This window comes from Simochromis diagramma, unplaced genomic scaffold, assembly GCF_900408965.1.
Source record: "Simochromis diagramma unplaced genomic scaffold, fSimDia1.1 OVJJ01000466.1, whole genome shotgun sequence".
Lineage (NCBI taxonomy): Eukaryota > Metazoa > Chordata > Actinopteri > Cichliformes > Cichlidae > Simochromis > Simochromis diagramma.
Window position 1 is genome coordinate 1,787,822 of NW_024387287.1, and position 26,486 is coordinate 1,814,307.

Genomic DNA, 26,486 nt, shown 5'->3' on the forward strand with positions numbered 1-26,486 from the left:
ACAGCAAAGATACTGTGCAGTACCCTCAAGTTTCCAGGCTTGATAAAGACACCCCACAGAGGAAATAGGGGAATTTTGGTTTTCATCCTTAATATAACCGGTATTTACTTCTCCAGTATGGATAAATGGGCCTGATATTTGTTTGATTTTATAAGTCTATTTGTTATCATATTTATTGTAATTATTATATAATTCTAATTAATAAATGGTAGATGAAATAAAAAATAACAAGTTCATTCCAGACCATGTGAATACAGAACTAATTTCAATACTTCTCAAGACAAACAAACACCCTATTCAGGATTCATTAAAGGCAGACATTCTTCAAATAATACACTTTTCGACCTCATACATCTGTCCCACCAAAGTAGCCATAATTCCGATTCAGTAAAAGGACTAGATGTTACAATCCCTGATAACACATTGCTTTAAATGGAGAAAATCTTGAGGGATGGCTGTTATGAAGAAAGCACTTATAACAAACAACTTAATCTCAACAAATTTCACATTTCACAGAGGTACAAGACAAGGGTGCCCACTCTCACCCTCATTATTTGCACTTTTCTTTGAACCATTAGCAGCAGCAATCCGTCAGAACGTTAACATCATAGGCATTCACACCAATAATACACCAATAAACACATAAATATAAAAAAGTTTATATGCAGATGATGTACTCCGGTTCCTACAAAATCCCAATAAATCAGTTAAAGAACTAATCCAAATCACTAATACATACTCCCAAATCTCTGATTATACAATAAATTGGAATAAATCTTCCACTTTTATAATAAATGGAGATACCCATTCTTATACATGACAGATCCCTCACCTACCACCTACTACTGGCATGATCACATACCTAGACATACAATTCTACCCCAAACTGTCAGAGCTGTTCCACTGTTTCACTCCTCTATTGAAAACAATAAAAGATGACTTAAACCGATGGATGACAAAACCACTTTTAATTTTAGGATGTACTAACACCATAAAGATCAATTACTTATTCACAATGATCCCTATTCAACCCACAGCAACTTTTTTCACCACTTTGGACACAATAATAATAACATCATTCTAATGGAAAAATTAAAAATTCCAGATACTGCCCACTGCAAACCTTGGCTTGGGACCCTCCAAAAAGGTGTCTATACCTTTCGATTAAAAAAAAGAATACTCTGCATCTCGCTACAGTATTTTTAAGGTCAAAACAAAACAAAAGAAAAAACAAACAAAATAAAAATGATTTGCAGACAGATAAGTAGGGATGGGTATCGTTTAGGTTTTATCCGATACCGGTGCCAAACCGGTACTTTTGAAACGGTGCCAGTGCTTAAACGGTGCCCGAACCGGTGCTTAAAGAATGAAGAACACAAACTTTGTCCAAAAACCTCTCATGTTTAGCTGTTTTTTTTGTAAAAAGATAACAATGTTAGTCTTCTCTGCAGCTATAGGGCATATATGGTATCACTCTTGGCTGGAAGCAGTGCTTAAACAATGGAAAAACACAAACTTTGTCCTAAAACCTCTCAGCTGTTTTCCACTTTTTCTTTGGGCATTTTAGCCTTTTTGGCCAGGGTGAAGGGAGCATCTGCCGTCAAACAAGAAGACAGCCGCATGTAGCTATGATGATGTTTGCTAGTTCACCTTACATGCATTAATGTAATAACGTGGTTAGCCTACTCAACGTAAATTACACACGAACAACATTAAGCTACTCACGCAGAGAAGAACGGCTGCTGCTGCCATCATCATCCGTCATCATTTCTGCTACACTGGCAGGGCTAGGGGCCAGGACTCTCCTCTTCGGGTTCATGTTGCTAACTCCTGGTCCGATAACAGGCACCACACCCGCAGTAGATGTGCAGGGTGTGAGGTCTTGCAGCAAGCTATCAAATACAGCGCATTTCTCGGCGTTTAAAAAAACGCTATGCGTCGCCAGGTGTTTCATCAGATTCGAGGTGTTACCTCCTTTGCACAGTATCACCTTAAAGCACTTTTTGCAGGCTGCTGAGTTTGCATCTTTTGCTGTGAAGTACAGCCAGACTTTTGACCGCTTCGCCTTGGGCGTTTTTAATCTGTAGCTCTGCTCTAAAAGAACGTATGTACCTGGACCCGCCTACTATCCTTGGAAAGGTAAAATGATTGGCTAGAATCCAAAGTGTATGACATCTCAGGGAAAAAAAGCACAGAAATAAAGCACCGAAATGTTCGCTGCTTTTCGGTCTGGTTACTACCGTTTATGTCAGAACCGGCGCCATCATGGCACCGGATACCGGTACCCATCCCTACAGATAAGAGACCCTAGACTATCATGCTTTTTGTCACATGTCAGAGGACCATTCAAACAGTTCTCCTATCCTCCAACACAATAACAACGTTCAAACCCCCAGCCCAAATATCACCAGTGTGATATGGGCCATATTTCATGCTGGTACTGGGACCTGGGCCAGCCTAGGCTCCACAGTGTGGGGCCCACATCTGTCCCATGGTACATTACATAATTGGTGTGGAGTAGTGTTGTTCAAAAATAAAATTAGGTTCCCAATGAAGGTTTTCAGTGGGAAAGAACACTGTAGCTTGCCCACAAAGAGACTCAAAAGGCAAAATTGCTCTAGGCCTGACATGAGCTATCTCACATGAGGTCTACATTTTCTGTGGTAATGTTTGCTGGAAGATAGCTGCTGCACGGTTGTAGCTAATGGGAATCCTCCTATGCACTTCTTGACTTCTTGATTACAAATATGTAATTAATGTAATTAATTAATTTCTATGTATGAGTTTACTTGTTTTTTTTTTTTTTACTTGTACATTACATTCCTAATTCCAATGACATATTTTAAAGGTATAGTGTGTAAAATCTCACCACTGGATGTGAGTAGATTGCAGATTGTAGTCAATTGAATTCAGTTTTCTTACTCCTCCCAATTCAAGTGCAAAATCCTAGCTATTGTGGCTGGTGCAGGAAAAACACATTTATGATCACATTTAGTGGCCAGCTGCTTTGCATTTCCCCATAATAGTCACAGCCAGTTAGCATGTCTCTACTACTCTTTGTGTATAAAAACATTTCTGTACACACTATATATTAACATGATTGAAGAATATCAATATTTGGCCAAAGATCTGAAATAAGAAATTATTTGATTTTTTTTTTTTTTTCATTTTGTCTTCGTACCCTCATCCCTAACTGTTCATAGTAGATGGCTGCCCACACACACACAAATATCAAATGGTCATATATAGTTTCAGAGAGTTATTTGTGATCTTTATATTAAAAACAACGTATGTGGCCGATCTCTAGCTACATACATATGGACTATTTCCATCTCAACCACTATATTCAAGATAGCAGGGCAACATGTCAGCTTCTAAAATCAGGCATCCCTTCCTCTTTTTTAATAATTAATTACTTCTAAATTAATGAGAAGATGTAATTACACACAACTCAATGTATACATAGAGCAGCTTTAATTTGTCAAATAATCTAGTGTAGGTTATGAATAATCCTTTGTTCGCAACTTTGTTCACATGGATCAGCTTCATTTCATTTTTCCTCTTCTGTTTCCTCTCATCCCAGCTGGAGTCAGTCTCAGTTGTCACAGGGCTCGAGGCGGGGTACACCCTGGCCAAAACTGATATCACCATCTTGATATGCTCATGGGCTAAGCCTATTTGTATCTTGTAGTGTGCTATCTAGGAATTGTGACAGGTGTGTGTATACATACTGGTACAAGGCATCTGTGGAGGGTCAGATTCAGTGCGATAGTAGCCATTGCGACAGACACAGTTAGTTGCTCCCTCGCTGGTGGTCCGGCTGTTAATGGGACACTGTAAACATTTGTGGTCTCCCTGAGCAGCCTTGAAGAAGCCTGTAACACATGCTGTGAGGGGAAACACATAGTGGTTAAATACATTTAAAAATGTGCAGAGAAAGGAAAGAAGAAACAATTAGGAACAAAATGCATACCATACAAGTACAGTATAATTTCTTATGAGCCACAACTACAGATTAAGATAGTTTGTCTGAGCTATTTCCAACGACTTTGCTCAGAAAGTAAATGTTTTATCATTATAGCCCGCATGGTGGCACCTAATAAATGGACTGAAATGACTATAGACTCCACCACTGTAATAAAAAAGGAAAACATTTTAAGCCTGAAAAGCAAATTCTCTTTCATTTGAGAAAAAAAAAAAGTAAGCTAAGAATTTTTTACCCATAAAAAAGTTATCCTAAAATGAACGACTATTTATATGTGCAAAACTGTTAATCACATTCGATTTTATCTAGCACACAATCTCAGTCTCGGTTTTCCTCCACAAAGGAGGAAAACATACCAGCATGCTTAGTTGTATGCATCAACAACATGTTACAATCAATAAAAAAAAGAAGAGAAAAATACAAAGACTGGAAGTAAAACAAAATATGAAAACAAGAGAAAGCCTCTTAGAAAATAAACTAAAAGGAGAGTAATGGAAACTATTAAAGACAAAGAGAAGGGGGGCTTGTGTCATGGTAGGTATTTTTGGTTGATTTTCTCCAGACATTTAAGATTGTACTTTTTAGCCTCTGTGTTTCCTCCAGCCCCTTAAACTTATGGACAAAGGATGTAAGCAAAATGAATATACAGTGAACACTTGAACACTCACTAAATAAAACAAAAATGCTGCATAAAAGCAATAAACACCAGCTTCAACAAGAATCACAAAAATATATTCAAAGAATATGTCAAATAACCCAAACCCCCGACTTACAAGAACCTTTCCAACTCAGGAAATCCAAACTCCACTTTAAGTTTTCAGTGTTCAATTTTACATCTCATTCTTCACAGATATAAACAAATCAGTTTGTTTTACTGTCACGGGTTGCCGGGGCAAGCCGTATGTGAATTATTAAGGACCCAAGATGCGGCAGCTCTGGTGCAAGTGAGTTTATTAATCAAATATAGATACAAACAGAGATGACAAGGGTGAGCATGAAACTAAGAAAACCTAAACTGGGAAAAACTAACAGAAACTAACCAGAAACAGAGATGCAGGGAGTCACAGGGAAATACACAGAATGACGGAGAGTAACGCAGACGAACCAGCAACTAACAGAGGTAGACATGAGGTTTAAATACACAGAAGGATAACGAGGGAATGAGACACAAAAGGAGTGCACAGCTGGGAGTAATCAGACATGATGAGACAGGGGGAAAGTAAACTGAACACACTGAGATCAGACACGGACCTTCAAAGTAAAACAGGAAACACATACACACGCAAGGACACAGACTCAGAGACGCGGGCTAACACAGAGACTAGGGATGGGTATCGTTTAGGTTTTATCTGATACCAGTACCAAACCGGTACTTTTGAAATGGTGCCGGTGCTTAAACGGTGCTCGAACCGGTGCTTAAACAATGAAGAACACAAACTTTGTCCAAAAACCACTCATGTTCAGCTGGTTTTTGTAATAAGAGTTATCCCCTGCAGCTATAGGGCATATATGGTATCACTCTTGGCTGGAAGCAGTGCTTAAACAATGGAAAAAACACAAACTTTGTCCAAAAACCTCTCATGTTTAACTGTTTTCCACTTTTTATTTGGTCATTTTAGCCTTTTTGGCCAGGGAGAAGGGAGTATCTGCCATCAAACAAGAAGACAGCCGCATGTAGCTATGATGATGTTTGCTAGTTCACCTTACATGCATTAATGTAATAACGTGGTTACCCTACTCAACGTAAATTACACACGAACAACATTAAGCTACTCACGCAGAGAAGAACGGCTGCTGCTGCCATCATCATCCGTCATCATTTCTGCTACACTGGCAGGGCTAGGGGCCAGGACTCTCCTCTTCGGGTTCTTGGGGGATGTTGCTAACTCCGGGTCCGATAACAGGCACCACACCCGCAGTAGATGTGCTCGGTGTGAGGTCTCGCAGCAAGCTATCAAATACGGTGCATTTCTCGGCTTTTAAAAAAACGCTATGCGTCGCCAGGTGTTTCATCAGATTCGAGGTGTTACCTCCTTTGCACAGTATCGCCTTAAAGCACTTGTTGCAGGCTGCTGAGTTTGCATCTTTTGCTGTGAAGTACAGCCAGACTTTGACCGCTTCGCTTTGGGCATTTTTAATCTGTAGCTTTGCTCTAAAAGAACATATGTACCTGGGCCCGCCTACTACGCTCGCAAAGGTAAAATGATTGGCTAGAATCCAAAGTGTATGACATCTCAGGAAAAAAAAAGCACCAAAATGAAGCACCGAAATGTTCGCTGCTTTTCGGTCTGGTTACTACCGGTACCCATCCCTAACAGAGACCTTACTACACAAAAGGGGATACACAGGCAAGGATGACATCAAACAGAGGGAACACAACTAAACCCAGGGAAACCAAAACACAACAGTCATAATACATAAAACTATCAAAAGTAAAAGTACAAAAACCAAAAACACTGGGTCACTGATCCAGGACCATGACATTTACAGCAGTCCTTTTCCTGCAATCAAGTCAACAAAATAGGTTTACCTCAAACTCAAAAGATCAAGAGGGTCTTTGTTTTCCTCTTTTAGTTGGCTTGTTTATTGGTCTTTACTCACAAGACCGTCAGCCCTTCTAGTCCCGTCACTCCAGTGAATTTCCAGAATCTCCAGCTGGTACTGCCGGTTCCATAAACAAGTAAAGGAAGATGACAGTAGGAGTACTGAGATTCCAGAGTGTTGGACGAAGTCAGTTGCAAGAGTAATAGTAATACATGCCTCACCCATCTTCTAGGTTGCTGACTTTAAAAAAAGATTTTATGAGTGTTTTTTGATGTGTGTGTGTGTGTGTGTGTGTGTGTGTGTGTGTGTGTGTGTGTGTGTGTGTGTGTGTGTGTGTGTGTGTGTCTTTTCAGGGCATGCCTAAATGTGGAACACTCCAGCTGTCACATGTGGGAAAGCCAGACCCTATCAGACCCAAGAAAAACTGAAACCTAAGGACGACATGACATCAACGAACTGAGTGGAGTAAATTAATATTTATGGTCGTGGTCCACATTACCATACACTATGCCTCAAAGCCAAACTAATGGATTCTGAAATAGTAATTCCTTCATCCAGGTCTGAATATTTTCAGACTTATTATTTATTTGAAAAATATTTCTACATTTGAAATAAAGTTACTGCTGCGTAAATATTTTACTCGAGGAAAAGATTTATTTATCTCAAAAAGGAATTAAATAATTCTCCAAACCAGTTCTCATGATGCTGGATTTTACTGGAGGTATTTTTGTAGAACATAGACACTGTAAAGGAAAACTCATAAGATGAAAAATATATGTACAGTATACAAATCGAATCATTTACAGTGATACATTTCAAGCCTGTGAAGTCAACTTTAGTCAGCTCTGAATTCACTAAATTCCAACGTACTCCTCCTTAAACTAACTAAATTCAAAAGATTTTACTTGCATTTCTGTTTGTGTACTGCAAATGTAACCTTTTCCTCAAATTGTCAAACGAATGTCTAAACTAGAGACAGCCCAACAGATTGAGCTAAGTGGAAAGTACAAAACGTGCTGAAATGAGTGTGTGTGTGGTTGGGAGAACCAGTAAAAAAGGATAGTTGTCACTTTAATTCTGAATGAAAAAAGCTGGATTATGTAATGCATTGTTTCCCATACTTGTGCTCAGGTGTTTATTCCAGAGTAGGAGGGAAGGTTTGTTTACCAGTTTCCATCGTCCTTTTATTGCAGAAACAGGGAGAGACGACAATAGATTTGCCATTTAGAGACATTTCTAACAGTCTGCTAAATGGTAAGTTGAGAGGTACTTTTCTACTCAATTTTGAGCACTCAAAGTGCTTTCTCACCACAAGTCTCACTCATCCAATCACACTGTGATGATTCGCTCAGGTGTTTGCTCTCTGTCAGCTACGTCTCTCTTCTGGCGTGTTTTTTGTCAGTCCCTTCCCCTGAAAGACATTCATACAGATCTTTGATCTATATGCAAGCACGTCTATCTAACATTCACATCGAGGGCAACTGAGGATACTTTGACACAAGGACAACGGATCGATTCACCAGCCTTCCAGTTGGTAGACATCCATCCCTTTTTTATGACTGTAACATCTATAACATTTCTACAATAATTAAAACTGAAGGCTACGACCAAGCAAATAGTAAGCAAATCTAAAGGTTTTTCAATCACAGAGTGTTCTTAGTTTTTAACACATTGCTTCTGCATTTTGGCTTAGGTTTTGTTAAATAAATAATGATACTCTGAAATCACACTTTTGGACGCCCCCCCCCAAAGTGTGATACTCTGTATATATTATCACTGTGATAGTGTTGCAAGTTTACACCCACATATAAGCTACAAGATCTACAAAGCACTGTTTTACTATTTTATTTATTATTACTTTCTTTTAGTCGTGTGAAGGGAACCTGCAAAGTAAGAATTTAATTGCGCTGTGTAACCACTTGTGTTTTGCGGTTTACATGACAATAAACGTCTTGAATCTTCAATCAATACATTGTGGCTGCAGCTCTGAGGCAACATGTCTACTTTTGTTGGATCCCAACCGGGCCTTCCCAATATATAAAGGTTCTTTTCTGTTTAAAAAGTACTAATCTCTGATTAGGCTATGCAGAGCTTGGATGGAGCCATGGAGGAGACTTGCCTAGCTCCAACTGCTACTCCACCTTGCAGATGTTGATCCTGCTTCCTCTGAAGGCGTGCTTGTCAGAATGGCATTCTGCTCAAATCTCCTCTCAGTCACACCCATTATTACCAGCTCTCCTCTAAATCTTTACTAACTGGGTAAAATTTAGTGGTCTGAAAAAGTGGGCCCAAGGATCCGTTCATTTTAAGGTTAGAGTGACCTGTAAGGATTCTTTGAGTGATATGCATGTCTTTACCATTACTGTTTCATAAACAGTAATGGTAAAAGCAAAAGCAAAGCAAATAATATTGATCACAAAATCAAATCGATTAAATTCTACTTATCTCTTTGACCTGCGTTGAGTTAATGCTGATTTTAATAATGATCTTGAGAGGAGAGAGACTAATGAAAGAAAAGGCACACCCTGGCCTGAAGATGCACTTATCTCTGTGTTCTGTGTTGATATACTCCAACAAGCATCCCCTGGAAATTCAAATCCTCTTGAATCTAATGAGCAGAGAAAAAGTCCACAGTTTGGCAGTGGTTGATCCTTCTGGTATCTCTGCTTAAACTTCCAGCTGTAAAATCTTAGATCCAATCATCTGTAGTGCTCGTCTCGCAGGAGACAAAGCAATGAACAACTTAGCTCTTCTGCACAAAACTTTTATACTTGGTATACCTGGTCCTCATCTTTCCTCTCCCTCATCACAGCTTCTTGTCTTTGTTGTACATAATTTCACAACATATGAACATTAAATCAAATATGAATATACTTTCTGTCATGTCTTTAGTTTAGTTTATGCTATTTTACTTCAACAGGATTTATCATTGTCTCAATCACATGAATATCCACTCTAATATGATTTCTTTTCAACTCGGTTACACACAAATATTTTTTCTCGCTTTTTCTCTTTACAGAAAAAAAAAGACTGACAAACACAACTCTGTGTTTGTCAGTCCTGGTATTCTCAATTTTCCTTCTTACACACTCTCACAGCCTCCAAGGCCATCTTTGCACAAATAAGTCACTCCATATGGAATCTCAGTGAGAGACGTGTTAGTAGAATCATTTCATAGTTTTTATTTTCTTATTTGTTATATTGGTTAAACTTATACCTGATTACATTCTGATTGTTATTAAGAATTAAAAAAGATTAACTATTAGCAAAATCACTTATAAATTATGATTCTGTGTTTAACAATTACAACATACTTAATACCACTTCTCTCATTCAGAAACATATATAATGATGATTTCACATTCCTGCTGCCAGCCTCACACACTGCCAAAGCTCAATCATGTTTATGCACACTGAAGTGAGACATTAGAATCATTTTTTATTACTTATTTAACATATTAATTCAACTTGCACTTTGATTATATTTTTGAAAGATGGTAAAAGCACATATAGGTAAACTCTATTTTTAGCACTCTGTATCACTTTTAACATATAAGGCTCGATATTAAACCCTTTTACGCTTTTACTTTCTCTCTGATGTAATGAGAGGTAAACCAGGGGAACTTTAATCTCTTTTAGTCCCACCTCTCTTGACACCCCCTCCTCTGTCCTACTCAGCTCGGCAGGGCATTGTCTGCGTTGCACACAATGAACGTTGTAGGTTGAAAAGAGCAGAACACAAGACGTACACCCTAGATGTCTTCTTCAGCGTCAATGTAGTGATGTTGTTAACCCATTAACCCTTATAACCAGTTCTCACCAACAGGTTTTTGCTTATTTTTAAACTGCCATAACTCTTGAACAGTTTGCACAATCTGAAAAATTCTAAATTTCCGAAAACAGCAACTCTGCTCTCTTCAGTGATATTAAAGTTATTATCGGAGTCAGTCATCTCAAGCACCGTGTCACAGCAGTGAAGGCAACGGTTGAGAGCAAGTGAGTAAGTACGACAGAGTTATGCTAAAATGACAATGTTTTCATGTGTTTTGCCATGCTTTTTCTATATTTTTATTGTCATGGTCACGTCAGTCAGACCAGTGACTAACTCAACAAGTCAAGACACTGGCTCGGATTGTGGCCTAGCTGGTGGCAATAATGTATCAGGAGCAGGCAATGGTGCATCGCTGACAGTTGGACTAGCTGCAGGACCAGTCCAAGCACCAGACAACGATGTTGAAGAGTCTGGTTGCTAGGGCTGGTTTGTCACTGGCATTACTGCTAGGATCGGAGGGAGCGGTGGAAGATGTCGGTCTGATGAGGAGGTGTGTGCATGGGGACATACACAAATATCCCACAGTACTGCTAAAGATTAAATACAGGTGCACACAGAGTCAAGATGGTGGTTAGGTCACATCTGACGCATCCCTTCATTCTGGGAACAGATTGGCTGGAATGTGCAGATGTGTTCACAACCCACAGGAAGGTGGAGTGTTTGTACTACAGTCAGGTAACGTGAGGTTGTCTGAAGCTGAATCTGGGGAGGAGGAGACAGCATCTTCTCGGGAGGCCCCGCCTACTCCAATAATTTACTCCACATAGCGCTGACCTACCTGCATTTTGTGTTGATTAGAGGCAGACTGTATCGAGTGAGTTGTGAAACTTGCATGGAAGCGAAACGCAGCCAGCTGTTGGTCACAAAGAGCTGCAGAGAAATTATTTTCAAGGTAGCTTATCATAACCTCATGGCAGGGGAATATGACAAAACTCTGGAACAGCTCATGGCCCATTTTTATTGGCCAGGCATCAGGGAGAATGTGGGAACCAGGCGGCTATCCCAGAAGTGCCTTTGGAAAATACCTTGCATGGAGGTCTCATCTGAGCATATTGGCATTAGATTTCATTGGGCCACTTCACCGGAATGCACGAGAATATCACTTTGTATTAGTTCTGGTGAATTATGCAGTGTAATATCCTGAAGCAGTGCCACTGTGCACCATTTCCACAAAGACTGACCAGGGCACTTTGTCCTAGTCTGAGGCAACATAGGCAGCTTCTAATGATTTAATGGATTTGTAATTTTTTCTTCCAATTCTAATAAAGGTATTCTTTCTTTATTTTTCCTATGTGAACAGCAATATATTATTTTCTGCCACATTACTACATTTCCTGCTTCCTAAAGAGCCCACTATTTTTTAAGTAAATTGCCTACTCCATTTTGAAAATAATAATGAAATCTTATTCTTTACATAAGGATTTATTTAACTTCCCATTCCTAATTAGTGGTGTCACTTTCTTTGTCAGAGGGAAAGACACTGGTGCATGACCACTGATACTAATAGAATGAATCTGTGATGAGTGTCTGACGGTCTGGGATATCGATCATAATGGGGCTACAAACTAAAAGTCTACGCAAGAATAGTAGTGTACAGGTGAAAAAAAGTTTTAATCCTTACGAGTGGGGTGATGTGAACACTAAGCATTGGATAAACGAAAATCCTTCATGTACTGTAAATATTCTAATCTCAGATTATTGGGCAGTTCAAGCACATTCAGAGTTCAGGTGGGGAACTGTGTAGTTTACATTATCTTACACAGTGTTGCCCTGGTGACAATCTGTTGTACAGCTAAAATAAAGTACCTTTTGTCTGTATATATACATTTGATTACAGAATGAATGAAAAACGTTGTCCTTAAATTACTTTAAGCCGGTTCATTTCAAGATGCACTAATATCATCACTATGCATATAAAACTATTTGTTTTTTCTTGCTGCTCTTCATCTGTGAACAGAGCCAGGGTGGGCATGATGGGCTCAACATTATATCACAATATTTGGAGGAGATGCAACTGCATTTTTTATCTCATGTGTGTGAAACACTCATCTTTCCACCTTTAGCAAGAACAGTTTTCATATTTTGCAAAGTATTGTGATTTGCTGGAGCTGTTTGAAGTAGCTAAATTTTAGATGCTAAAAACACAACAATGTAGTAATTTGACATTTGATGTAAAATTTACATTGGTGTTACTGCAAGCGATATGATAGGGCACAGCCATAGAACAGTCTAGTGAGGCACATCTCATAAGAACTCATTCACACATTCCTTCTTACCTTTGCAGACTGTACCATTCGCCACAGCCTCGTATCCAGCTTTACACATACAGCGACCAATAGGTACCATCCACTCCCCATCCCCATTACAGTACAGCTTGATGGGTACATCCACCTCCTCCCCATTAGGAACACACACTCCTCTGGCTGCCACAAGAGAGGTGCTCTCTGCTCCTGACAGTGTCTCAGGGAAAACCGCTCCATTCTGGATTATATGGGGACATTTCCTGTAGAAGACTCGGACAGCAATGAGTGACATGCAGGCACCGTAATCCTGGAAAGCAAGATAGAAGCCATTGTGGGAAACAGGTCCAAAGCTTCGAACTTCACTGTTGATCTTCATGATGCGGCCACCGAGATCGACCTGAGAGAAGCTCTCGTCAGCTGCAATAGTGTCCACTTTCACCCATGGGTTTTCCATCCAGGGTGGGTATAATTTAGTGGCCTTATCCAAGTCAGATTCAAAAAAATAGAGGTTGAAGGTCTCCTTGCAGGAGCCAGGGACATTGGGTATGGAACTACAGTCCCGTACTGAAAATTTCATCTGGACATGGATACGCTGAGCACCACGGCGACGGATGTATTTGGTCCGGACCCAGTTGTTTTGGCTGCTATTAAAGATATTGCACACCTGGTATGTTCGGATGGTGTTCATATTTTCATCGTATCCACTAACTTCTTCCCACTAGAAGAGAGCCAAGAAACAGAGCTACTGATAAAGTGATAAACATGCAAACACTAAAACATTGAAGGCAACTTGGAACAATCCAAAAGCAGAAGAAGCTAGTGGAGTCAGCCAGTACTGCTGATACCAACACAGATACTTTTAACCCACAAAGGCAGCTTATAGAGGGGAGAGCAGTCACTTACAAGTCACTCATCAGAAGTTTGCAACCCATTTTAATCACCACTAAATCCCTGTGATTTTTATTTTCCATAATAAGTAGTTAATAGAGTAAAACACACTTTTCAGCATTTCATATATTTTGAAACTGGGATTTTTGGAGATCTGGAAATCAAATGCCCCATCTCTATGGCACATTGGGTCAACTTCTATTGTTTACGTTTGGTTAAATAACATAGATGTGACAGTCAGCAGATAAAGGTTCGGACATTTTTCACAGGGCATGTTTGAGGTATATTTTTTCATTTGCAGAAAAAAAGATAAATTATTAAACACAATTGAGTATCAGCTACATACTGAGTTTGGAGGACAGAAACAAAGTATTGATGTTAGCATTGATCCGATACCAATACCAGCATTAGTATTTATGCTATCAATATTTGGATGTAGCAAGCAAGGTGACTTAAAGGAAATTCTACAACTTTTAAAGCTTGGTTTGGAATTTTTTGGACAGTGAAAAAGTATTTCCCCCCTTCCTGATCTCATACTTTTCATATTCTTCACACTTAAAACTTTCATGTCATCAAACATCAAATATATTTAATAAAGATGCAGTTTTAAAGATTGTGCAGTAATGATGGTATCACTGGATACCAGCACAAGAATATTAATCTACTTTATTGATAAACATGAAGTATTACTTCTACACAGTGTGCTGAACTTGATTCTTCAGAAAGCTGATTCTGGACCAATGGCATATGTTTGACCTCCAGTTTAAAGTATAAAATTAAAAAAAGGTTAGACCCACGTAAGTGGGCTACCATGTGCATATTTTCCAGGTGCTGTCATTTAATGGTGTTTTTTGTTTATTTTCATGACTGTTTACATTGTAGATTCTCACAGAAGGCATCAAAACTATGAATAAACACAAAACTATGAATAAACATATGAAATTATTTAGTAAACAAAAAAGTGTGAAACAACTCAAAACATGTTTTATATTTTAGATTCTTCCAAACAGCCCCCTTTGGCTTTGATTCCTGCTTTGCACACTCTTGGCATTTTCTCCATGAGCTTCATGAGGTCGTCACCTGAAGTGGTTTTCCAACAGTCTTGAAGGAGTTCCCAGAGATGCTGAGCACTTGTTGGTCCTTTTGTCTTGACCATAAAGGCCTGATTCACACAGTCTGCTCTGAACAGCTGATGTAGATATGTGTCTGCTACTGGAATCTGAGGTGCTGTGAACTTGTGATTTCTGAGGCTGGTGACTCGGATGAATGTATCCTCAGCAGCAGAGGTGACTCTTGGTCTTCCTTTCCTGGGGTGGTCCTCATGTAAGACAGTTTCGGTGTAGCACTTCTAGTGGGAAGAAATGCAGTTTTTGCGACAGCACTTGGGGACACAATCAAAGTTTTAGCAGTTTTCTGGACTGACTGACCTTCAGTTCTTGAAGTAATGATGGACTGTTGTTTCTCTTTACTTAGCTGATTGGTTCTTGCCATAATATGAATTCTAACAGTTGTCAAATAGGGCTGTCAGCTGTGTACCAACCTGACTGCTGCACAACACAACTGATGGTCCCAACCTCATTAAGAAGGCAACAAATGAACCCTGACAGGCACACCTGTGAAGTGAAACCATTCAGGTGACTACAGCATGAAGCTCACTGAGAGAAGGCAGAGGGTTTGCAGCGCTGTCAACAAAGCAAAGGGCGGCTACTTTGAGGAATATATATAAAACACATTTAGAGGTATTTATCAGTTTTTCTTTGCTACATAATTTTATATATCTTGCTTCATATATTTGATGTCTTCAGTTTGCCTCCACATTGTAGAAAGTAGTAAAAATAAAGAAAAACCATTAAATGACAAGGTGTGTCCAAACTTTTGACTGCTTATCTACACTGTGTACATTGTTCCTAGTGTGTTGATTTTTCTACTCACCCCTTGAGATGGGTAGGTGGTCCAGCCCAGTTCTGCTGTTGCTGTTGTTGAATCCATTAGTACCTCTGGAGATAATCAAAAACCAAAAAGCCTGGCGTTAGAATTAGAATTAAGTTACACTGCACTAAAATACTGTGTGTGTTGAGCTCTGTTCACACTGGAAATGATTTGCAGTGATGTAGTGAGCAACATTCAGTAACTTCAAATGACAAACAGTAAAATAACTGAAGTGGATGGCTTACGAGATAAAGAACCACCAGTGAGACACAGAGCACTAATGACTGATATATATTCTGGTAGTTAATACATCAGAGGTTTAAACCAGAGCCTGGAATGTCACCTAGTGATCAGACGTTAGCTTTAAACCAGTGTGAAACAACCAAAGTACTTCCAAAGTACTTTCCCTGTGTTCCACGTTACTCATTTTGTTCCTCTTGTCTCCGTGTTCCATGTACCCACTCTGTCTCCCAAGTCAGTCATGCCCCCATATCAGTTTCTCCCACAATCTCAGTATTAAGCTCGTGTGTCTTCGTCCTCCGTATTTGTCTTGCTTACTGTTTTATTTTGATCATCCCGTGTCCTGTGTTAGTGTTACAGTTTTGCTTCCTCCCTGTCTTGTTATGTCAGATTAGGTCCAGTTGTGTTTCTCTCCTGTCCTCCCTCGTTACTGTTTGTGTATATATTGTGTTAGTTTCCCCTTGTTTGTTGTTGGATCATCTGTTTGTCATACGTCAAGCTCAGTTATCCCACATTTAACTGTCTTTGTCCATATTTATGTTTTATGTCTCAGCTCATCACGTTTTCAGGTTTTAGTTGTTTTACCATTTTTTTAGGTTAGTCTTTATTTCCCTTTTGTTTTCTTTTCTTTGCACTGTGTTTAGCCGTCAATAATGTAATAAGGAGCATTATAATAAAATGCCAGAGGATCGAAAGAATAACACAAAAGGTACATGGACTATTATAAACAAACAAACAAACCAAACCCAGACTTTTTCAGAGAAAAAATATGGTTATTACAAATAGGAATGAAGTGGTTAACAGATAATGATAACAGGTAATGATTTTGTTGTCAGTGTGGGTCCAAAACTGGCAAAGGAAATTAAAAAAATACCCTGCTTGAGGAGAACAGTGTGGGTGAGGACTGTGACCAGAAAATCCTAATTCAATCCAACTGGAAGTTGTAGAAGAAAGTTAATAATTATTTATTATTAACTAGAAATAGTTAATAAATGTAAAAATAAATTTCAACAGATAGCGATGACCAGTGTTGGGCAAGTTACTTTGAAAAAGTAATTAATTATAGTTACTAGTTACTTCTTCAAAAAAGTAACTGAGTTAGTAACTGAGTTACACGATTCCAAAAGTAATTAATTACTTGAAAAGTAACTGTTACGTTACTTTAAAAAAAACTGTTTAACCCTCTGGGGGTCCAGGGTATAATTGGCCATTTTTAACTACTTTTGATTTCCCTCTACATTTCACCTTTAAATACTTTTTACTTTGCCTTGTTTGGTATCATCCTTTTCAGCACAACCTCACGTGTCTGAATTTACAGTTATGTTTTCATTTTGACATACTGTATTAACACAATTGATCTAAAATCAGACAAAAAACATAAAATACTAGTAGAAAAAGTTATATTTTTTACTTTAACAACCACAAACATGTTTAATGAATCATATTTCATAAGTTTAAATGCAAATATAAATTGTCAATTTTAAAATCCTATGCACAAGTTTTGCAAAAAAAAAAGTTATTTGCAGCCATTTACCTTTTACCCCCTTTTTTATAATCATTTCAAACTATTTTACAGAACAATCAGCTGTTCTGCATTCATTAAGATGCCACACAAATTATTTGTGCCACTCCAAAAAAATAATTTCTGTCCACTTTAAAGGAGAACATCACAAGCATGATACCCGCAGGCCTGACAGCAGGTGTATCACTCCTGTTTTCTACCTGGAGACAGCAGTCACCTCATTGTTTTGACACACAACACAAAACTATCCACAACACTACACACTAACTACACAAGACAGCACATTAACTACACACTCCAAACAAAAAAATCTGATTAATTATGTATAACTTATTTTATCTGCTGATATAGTTGTACTATTGTATAGAATGAGAATATTAATATGTTGGTGATATGAGACAGTATTTGTCTATAGACAGATGTATGTGTATGTGTTTGTATGCATGACCATTTTGGTTACAAAATTGTAGTAAAATTTAGGGGCAGGACCCGATAAGCCACTGCTTCTTCCTTTGATACACCTTCTGTTTTTGCTTTATGGATCATTTTGCTGGAAATTTCTTATGCTTTCCATTTCCTGTGTTTGTTTTGTTGAAATTTTAATTGTTTGAAAGAAAAGAAAAAGAAAGAAAAGAAGAATAAGTCTTGTATTTGTCCAGCGTCAGATTAAAATGTAAGCACCCAGTGTTGCATTCAAATGTCCCATTTTCTGGCTGCTCGCTTTCTATTAGTATCAATAGTGATTAATGAGGAGTTGGGAAGAAGTGGCAAGCCAGGTGTCACAGCCGCCGCTAAATAGGAAGAATAGAGGCCATGAGCGCTGACCTGCAACCAATTCCCACAGACTCAGCCAAGAAGGGTGGAGAAGAGTAAAAGCCCCTTTTCCGTTAGTAGAGCATCGGATCGACTCGCCCCAACTCAACTCAGATCAACAGGTTTTCCATTATAATGGAGTATGACCTAATATGTGTGGTCGTCTTTATAGCAAAGTGACCAAGCATCCTGTTATGTAATTAGTATGTGACTAGGGATGGGTACCGGTACCCGGTGCCATTATGGCATGCGGTAGTAACCAGACCGAAAAGCAGCACACATTTCAGTGCTTTGTTTCTGTGCTTTTTTTCCTGAAATGTCATACACTTTGGATTCCAGCCAATCATTTTACCTTTGTGAGCGTAGTAGGCGGGCCCAGGTACGTACGTTCTTTTAGAGCAGAGCTACAGATTAAAAATGCCCAAAACGAAGCGGTCAAAGTCTGGCTGTACTTCACAGCAAAATATGCAAACTCAGCAGCCTGCAACAAGTGCTTTAAGGTGATACTGTGCTATACACCTGGCGACGTATAGCATTTTGTCAAAAGCCGAGAAATGCGCCGTATTTGATAGCTTGCTGCAAGACCTCACACCGGGCAAATCTACTGTGGGTGGGTTGCCTGTTATCTGACGCGGAGTTAGCATCATCCCCCAAAAACCCAAAGAGTAGAGTCCTGGCCCCTAGCCCTGCCAGTGTAGCAGAAATGATGACGGATGATGATGGCAGCAGCAGCCGTTTTTCTCTGCGTGAGTGGCTTAATGTTGTTCGTGTGTAATTTACGTTGAGTAGGCTAACCACGTTATTAAATTAATGCATGTAAGGTGAACTAACAAACACCGTCGTAGTTACAGCGGCTGTCTTCTTGTTTGATGGCAGATACTCCCTTCACCCTGGCCAAAAAGTCTAAAATGACCAAAGAAAAAGTGGAAAACAGCTGAGAGGTTTTTGGACAAAGTTTGTGTTTTTTCCATTGTTTAAGCACTGCTTCCAGCCAAGAGTGATACCATATATGCCCTATAGCTGCAGAGAAGACTAACATTGTTATCTTTTTACAAAAAAAACAGCTAAACATAAGAGGTTTTTGGACAAAGTTTGTGTTCTTCATTGTTTAAGCACCAGTTCGAGCATCGTTTAAGCACCGGCACCGTTTCAAAAGTACCGGTTTGGTACTGGTATCAGATAAAACCTAAACGATACCCATCCCTATATGTGACACGAACAGCACAAAGGTGGACGTCGAGACCACGCTATACCTGCTGCTCGGTGGCTTTTTGTCAGGCTCAGGGACCACTGAGTTGTTTATTGCAGCCTTTTCCTTCTTTTCTTTTTCCCGGGTGAGCAGGTACTATTTTAGTACCTGGTACCACCTGGTACCACCTGGGGTGGGGAACTCCAGGCCTCAAGGGCTGGTGTCCTGCAGATTTTAGATATCACCCTGGGTCAACACAACTGAATCAAATGTCTAGTTCATTACCAGGCCTCTGAAGATCTTCAAGACATGTTGAGGAGGTAATGTAGCCATTTAAATCAGCTGTGTTAGATCAAGAACACATCTAAAACCTGTAGGACACTGGCCCTTGAGTTCCCCCATCCCTGATCTAATGGTAAACCCTGTAAACTGTCATGAATCGTGGAGAGTCGATCCAAATAGTTACTAATAGAAAACTGCTTTAAGCTCTGGCTGTATCTCTGTGTTGCACCACTGACACAACCTGCAGTGTTAGAGACACACACATTTGCCATATGTTACCCGATAAGCAAAACATTCAAAAGCTGCTGAAATTTAAATTTAAAGTTCCACAAATTTGTATTCGCTGAACAACTTCAAAAGACTGTTATTACTCAGTAATAAATTTGAATTGTAACAAAGCTATCCGATCGTTCAGTCTGACATCACTAGCCGTGTCTGGGCCTAAACTCTGCTGCAGGTCCATATATCAAATGAACACTGTGGCATTATAGAGAGTTAAAACACTGTCTAAAGTCTTTCATCTTTAATAAAATTATCAGCGTTCTGCTCTACCAGGTGTAACAACTGAGTTTAACATCCAGGCATCCATGAAAACGGAATTTATGACATTTAACGGAGTTAGAAGTTAGCAGGAAGTTAGCTCGCTAGCTTCCATCTAAATACAATATAGCATGTCCTGACTGCGGCGGTTTGGAAACAAATTAAAACGTACAGCTTTCTTATCACTTCCAACATAAATGAAGACAGAAAACTAAACAGCAGTGACGTTTGTAGGGTTACTGAAGTTTGGCTAGCTGGTATATAATGATGTGCTACGTGACTGCTAGCGACACAGCTATGTTAGCATAATATAAACAAGCTAACTTTTTTTCCACTCGATAAAAGTTAATGTGAGGGTTCTCAGTGGTCAGGAACAAATGTAATCGCATGGCAGGATGCTGTAAAAGGACCAAACTTCAGCCAGGAGAACAACTGAGATAATCCATCCACAATACGAGGTTAGTCATTCATATACTGCTGCATGGGCTGTGCTGTAGTTACATCGTAATGTTTTAAAAACTGAGCTTAAATAAATGATTAGCGGTAATAAAAGCCGAGGGAGGTCAACGGTGATCACTGACTTTTTTTAGGAGCTTTTTGAGATTAAATAGAAGAAAATACAAAGCATTAAACATGTTAACAACACAAAAGCCATATTAAATGCAGACTACTTTAGGCCCGGAAGTAGGATTCGTCGCGTCATCACTTAATAATCGGATAGTTCCCTTCAGCTCTACACAGCTTCATTTTATATAGTTTTTACACTAGCGTATTAGGATCACCATAGCTAAAATAATATAACAACTATGAAAAGTATGAAAATAAGAGAAAAGATTAGACTACATCTGGCTCTTTGAATTTGCCATTGTATCTCCTGCTTGAATCAAATTATGTCAGTCTGACAGCCTCTTTTATAACTGGCAAACCTTCTTTCAAAATTAGAGAGAAAGAAGTCACAATTTAACATGTTTGTTAATTGTGAAGAGCAGTGCTGCAATAGAGCATTTAAATACAGGCTAGCATGGGCTGGAGCTACTGATGGGAGATGGAGATAGACAGGGGAAATGGGGACATCATGGGTTTGTGAGGGTGGGGGTGCATTAGTATATGTTGCCCTCATTTCGTGACTAGACACTCACTATGGCAGCTCAGTCTCAGCAGCTTGAATGCAACTAAGTGACTACAATATGCTGGAACTACTGCATATTCAATCTAGTTACATCCTGTTTAAATTAGAACGAAGGGTAACTAATTGTTTTCTCTGAGATGTGTAATCTCTGTGGATTACTCTTATTAATGGCAAATTTTTGTTTTACTAAACCCTTGCTTTGATGCACCTTCTTAACATTTATTGTAGAATGCACTGTCTTTCTGTACAATAATGGCTCTCTGCCTTTCCACTGTCTCCATCTGGCACTGCAATCCTGCAATACATATATAGAGAGATCTCTTGTTCTGCCTCTGCTTCATGAATCAATGAAAAGTAGGGCAAAGAGGAGGAGAGAGTGGGCCAACTAAGGCCAGCAAAAATAATCCTTGTAGGCTTCACAACGCTCTACATGTCATGCTGGATTAAACCCACAGGGATACCTCAATAAAATTCACTAAAATTCACTTTGCTCCCAGCACTGCCTGCCATGCTGCTTACCAGCTTTCATACTCATCTGTCTTCATACCCAAATTCCTAATTTCTGGGAAATATATATATATATATATATATATATATATATATATATATATATATATATATATATATATATATATATACATACATACATACATGAGGGTTAGGGATGGGTATCGTTTAGGTTTTATCCGATACCGGTGCCAAATCGGTACTTTTGAAACGGTGCCGGTGCTCAAACGGTGCTCAAACCGGTGCTTAAAGAATGGAGAACACAAAATTGGTCCAAAAACCTCTCATGTTCAGCTGTTTTTTGTAAAAAGATAACAATGTTAGCCTTTTCTGCAGCTATGGGGCATATATGGTATCACTCTTGGCTGGAAGCAGTGCTTAAACAATGGAAAAAACACAAACTTTGTCCAAAAACCTCTCATGTTTAACTGTTTTCCACTTTTTCTTTGGTCTTTTTAGCCTTTTTGGCCAGGGTGAAGGGAGTATCTGCCATCAAACAAGAGGACAGCCGCATGTAGCTATGATGATGTTTGCTAGTTCACCTTACATGCATTAATGTAATAACGTGGTTTGCCTACTCAACGTAAATTACACACGAACAACATTAAGCTACTCACGCAGAGAAGAACGGCTGCTGCTGCCATCATCATCCGTCATCATTTCTGCTACACTGGCATGGCTAGGGGCCAGGACTCTCCTCTTCGTGTTTTTGGGGGATGTTGCATAACAGGCAACCCACCCGCAGTAGATGTGCTCGGTGTGAGGTCTCACAGCAAGCTATCAAATACAGCGCATTTCTCGGCTTTAAAAAAAAAAACGCTATGCGTCGCCAGGTGTTTCATCGGATTCGAGGTGTTACCTCCTTTGACAGTATCACAGTATCAGCTTAAAGCACTTGTTGCAGGCTGCTGAGTTTACATCTTTTGCTGTGAAGTACAGCCAGACTTTTGACCGCTTCGCCTTGGACATTTTTAATCTGTAGCTCTGCTCTAAAAGAACGTACGTACCTGGGCCCGCCTACTATCCTCGGAAACATAAAATGATTGGCTAGAAGTGTATCACAGCTCAGGAAAAAAAAAGCACCGAAATAAAGCACCGAAATGTGCGCTGCTTTTCGGTCTGGTTACTACCGTTTATGTCAGAACACCGGTACTCATCCCTAATGAGGGTGGTATCACAGTGGCAGATATCCAAAAAAAAGGGTCTCCAGTATGAAGAGTTGGACAGCACCAGGCCCTGACATGATTCACGCTTACTGGCTGAAAAAGCTGACTGCACTCCACAAACATCTGGCAGTACAAATCAACCAGCTGCTAGCTGATGAGACACACCCAGAATAGCTACCAAGGAGATGCTCTGTCCTCACTGCTGTTCTGCATAGGCCTGAACCTCCTCAGTGAGACCATTGACAAGACTACGGATACCAATTACGGAATGGAGCAATGTAGAGGACATGGATCCCGATGACATCAAGCTGTATGCCAAGAGTGAACGAGACATTGATTCACTGATCCACACCATCAGGATATACAGCAATGACATCGGAATGTCGTTCAGACTGGAGAAGTGTAGTCGGATGATAACAAAGAGAGAGAAAGTAGTCAGAACTGAGGGGATTAAACTATCAGAAGGCAAAACTGCGGACATAGAGGACAGCTACAAGTACCTGGGGATCCCACAGGCAAATGGGAACCATGAAGAGGCTGCTAGAAAAGCTGCAACCACCAAGTACCTGCAGAGGGTCAGGCAAGTCCTGAGGAGTCAGCTGAAGGGTAAGAACAAGATCTGGGCTATCAACACCTACGCCCTGCCCGTGATCAGGTACCCTGCTGGGATAATAAGCTGGCCGAAGAGGAGATAGAAGCCACCGACATCAACACAAGGAAACCCTAAGGCTGTACGCTAAGTGGAAGGAAGGAGGCCAGGGACTAGTGAGCATCAGTAGCACAGTCCAGGATGAGACAACAAACATCCACGAATACATCACGAAGATGAATATATGGATGAATACCTCAGGCAGCAGAAACCCAAGAAAGTGGAGGAACCAACATGAACGGCCAGACCACTCCATGGTATGTACCAGCGACAAGGCACAATATAAAGTGCCTTGAGGCAACTGGTGTTGTGATTTGGCGCTATATAAATAAAATTGAATTGAACTGAAAAATTGAATTGCAAGATGCTAGCAGGCATGACATACATGGAACGCCATGACCAAGTGGCCGGCATAGTATACAGAAACATCTGTGCCGAGTATGGCCTGGAAATCCCGAGGTCAAAATGGGACACGGGGCGTGTAAGGTGGTGGAGAATGACAGAGCTAAGATCCTGTGGGACTTCCAGGTACAGACTGAGAAAATGGTGGTGGCTAACCAACCAGACATAGTGGTGGTAGACAAGCAGAAGAAGACAGCCATAGTAATAGAAGTAGCAATACTGAATGACAGCAACATTAAGGAAAAAAAGGTATTGGTATTGGTATAAGAGAGGCAAAAATTGTGTCCATAGGACAGTTCCAAAACTGCTGACCAAAAACAACACTCATCTCATCCCAACTCATCCCAACAACAAGACTCATCTCACATTAGCCCAAAAAAAGAAAAATCTTGATGATCCCCAAGAATACTCTATGGATGGATGTGACAAAAGCATACATTTTTTGAAGGTTTGAGTCCTGTTACATCTGGTGTAAAACTAACACAGCATTTCATAAAAAGAATGTCATACCAACAGTCAAACATGGCAGTGTTAGTGTGATCATCTGGGCTGCTTTGCTGCTTCAGGAACTGGATGACTTTCCATAATTGATGGAACCATGACATCTGCTCTCTACCCGAACATTCTCAAGCAGAATTTCCAGCCATCAGTTCATGCCCTGAAGCTCAGGTGTGCTTGAATTGTGCAGCAGGATAGTGATCTTAAAAATACCAGCAGGTTCGCCTCTTAATGTCTTAGAAAATCAAATAAAATCCCCAAACTTTTTGGAGTCCAGTTGAAATGCTTTGGCACGAAGTTAAAGAGAGTGTTCATGTTTGAAAACCCTCCAGTGCGGCTGAATTAAAAATAATTCTGCAGTGTGCAACCATTGCCGTTCAAGATGGTATTGCATTGTGGATCACAATCTGATGGTACTTTTCTATGTTCATAATTAGTTCATTAGTTATTAGTTTTGAAAAGATCCCCCAAACCACTGGCTAAAATACCGCCTCCACTGTGTTTTCCTGATGGCTGTAGACATTCACTATTGTGCTTCTTGCCTGACCACGTCCTCCAATGATTTGAACAACAAATTTGAAATCTGGATTTATCACTCCATTAGACGAGATGCCACTGACTTTCAGTCTTGTGCAAATTGTCAAAACTCATACTTTTTTCCTTGTTCCCCTTCTTTGTTAATGGCTTCTTCACAGCCACTTTTTCACTGAGACCATTTCTTATAAGGCAAACAGTAGATGGAGGTGCCAGATGCATCTCTCAGGTCCAGTGTCAGGTCTTTGACAGAGCATGTGACTTTCAGATACCATTCATCTATTGCAGATAGTTTTTAAGCCTTTCACTTCTTCTTTTCTTTTCTCCACTTGGCCAGTTTCCACAATTCTTTTTAAGAACACAGCGTACACATGACAAGATATGACCAATTTTGGCAATGGCTTTGTTGGCCAACAGAGTTCTGACTCTTTGTCAGCCCAGACAAGAAATCTGGGCTTATTGCTGTTTTCATAGATCAGTGACAGAATTGTCGGAACTTTATGGAGGGCTTTTTCTAAAAAATATAAACTAGCTACTTTGCCAGAGGCCAGAGGTCTTCTACATGAGTGAAATGCAATTTTCTCTCCAGCTTACATGCTTTTTATACTTAATTTGTTTTTTGTCCTTTTTTGGGGGGGCGGGGGGGGGGGGGGGGGGTTGTTCTGGTTTGTTTGTTTTGGGTCTGAGAGCAGAACCAATCTCTATGGCAAAGGGGTTTTTGGGGATGACAGGAGACAGCAACAGTAAGAGACTGGCATACACGATTCCTGGTTTCAACTCAGGATAGTCAGAAATTCTTCCAGATTTCTAGAAATGAGAGGTTCCATCTAAAGTGGGATGGATATCAACGCTCCTAACAAAGACGGGTTTTCTGCAGAAAGTTTTCTAATTATCTATCACGCCCACATTGAATTTTGGACACCACTCAGACAGCCTGTGGTTTAACCCATTAAAACCAGTTTAAGTTTAAACTTTTAGGTAAAACGACCTTGACCCATTGGTGCAATCAAAATGTCCACTGGCTTCTAAAAGCATCAAGTCTACGCTTTTTCGGTGATATTAGGATCATTACGGTAATCCCAGGTAGGGCACCACATCCAATTCTCTGCAAATAACACAGAAAACATGAAAAAAAAAACCCACACAGTAAAAAGAACCCCAATGCCTGATCAAAGTTTTGTTTACTGCTCCCTCACACCTACTCACTTTCTCTACTCCCAGCCAACTTTTGTCCTTGCATTGCTGCAGTGATACCATTTCTGGGATTACCATAATGACCCTAATATCACTGAAACACACAAAGTTGCATCTTTCAGGAACAAGCTCTTTCTGTCTGTCTTTGGAGGGTTAGGATAACATCCAGCTTCAGTGGCGGTCCTAGCCTGTTTGGTGCCCTGGACGAAACACTCCCTCTGCCCCCCCCCCCCCCTCCCCCGACACACACACACACACACACACACACACACACACACATAAAACATATTAAGGATTGTACATTAAAATAAAACTGTTGTCGGAACCATACTGAATTTCACCAGAGAAACACACACACACACACACACACACATATGAAGAGAGAGTATGCATAGTATGC

The 26,486-nt window shown here is 39.8% G+C and overlaps 1 protein-coding gene across 7 annotated transcripts in view; it reads right to left on the bottom strand.

Moving 5' to 3' along the window:
• LOC120716260 (ephrin type-B receptor 2-like) overlaps positions 1-26,486 on the bottom strand; it is a 65,173-nt gene that overhangs the window by 24,825 nt on the left and 13,862 nt on the right. For 6 of the 7 annotated variants that reach the window (XM_040003718.1, XM_040003719.1, XM_040003715.1 and 3 more), the window contains exons 2-4: positions 15,425-15,489; positions 12,638-13,322; positions 3,732-3,887 (exon numbers count right to left, since the gene is read on the bottom strand). In XM_040003718.1, the coding sequence (XP_039859652.1) occupies positions 3,732-3,887; positions 12,638-13,322; positions 15,425-15,489 (906 nt within the window). The remainder of the gene's footprint in view (positions 1-3,731; positions 3,888-12,637; positions 13,323-15,424; positions 15,490-26,486) is intronic. The other variant, XM_040003717.1, reaches the window with a different exon arrangement.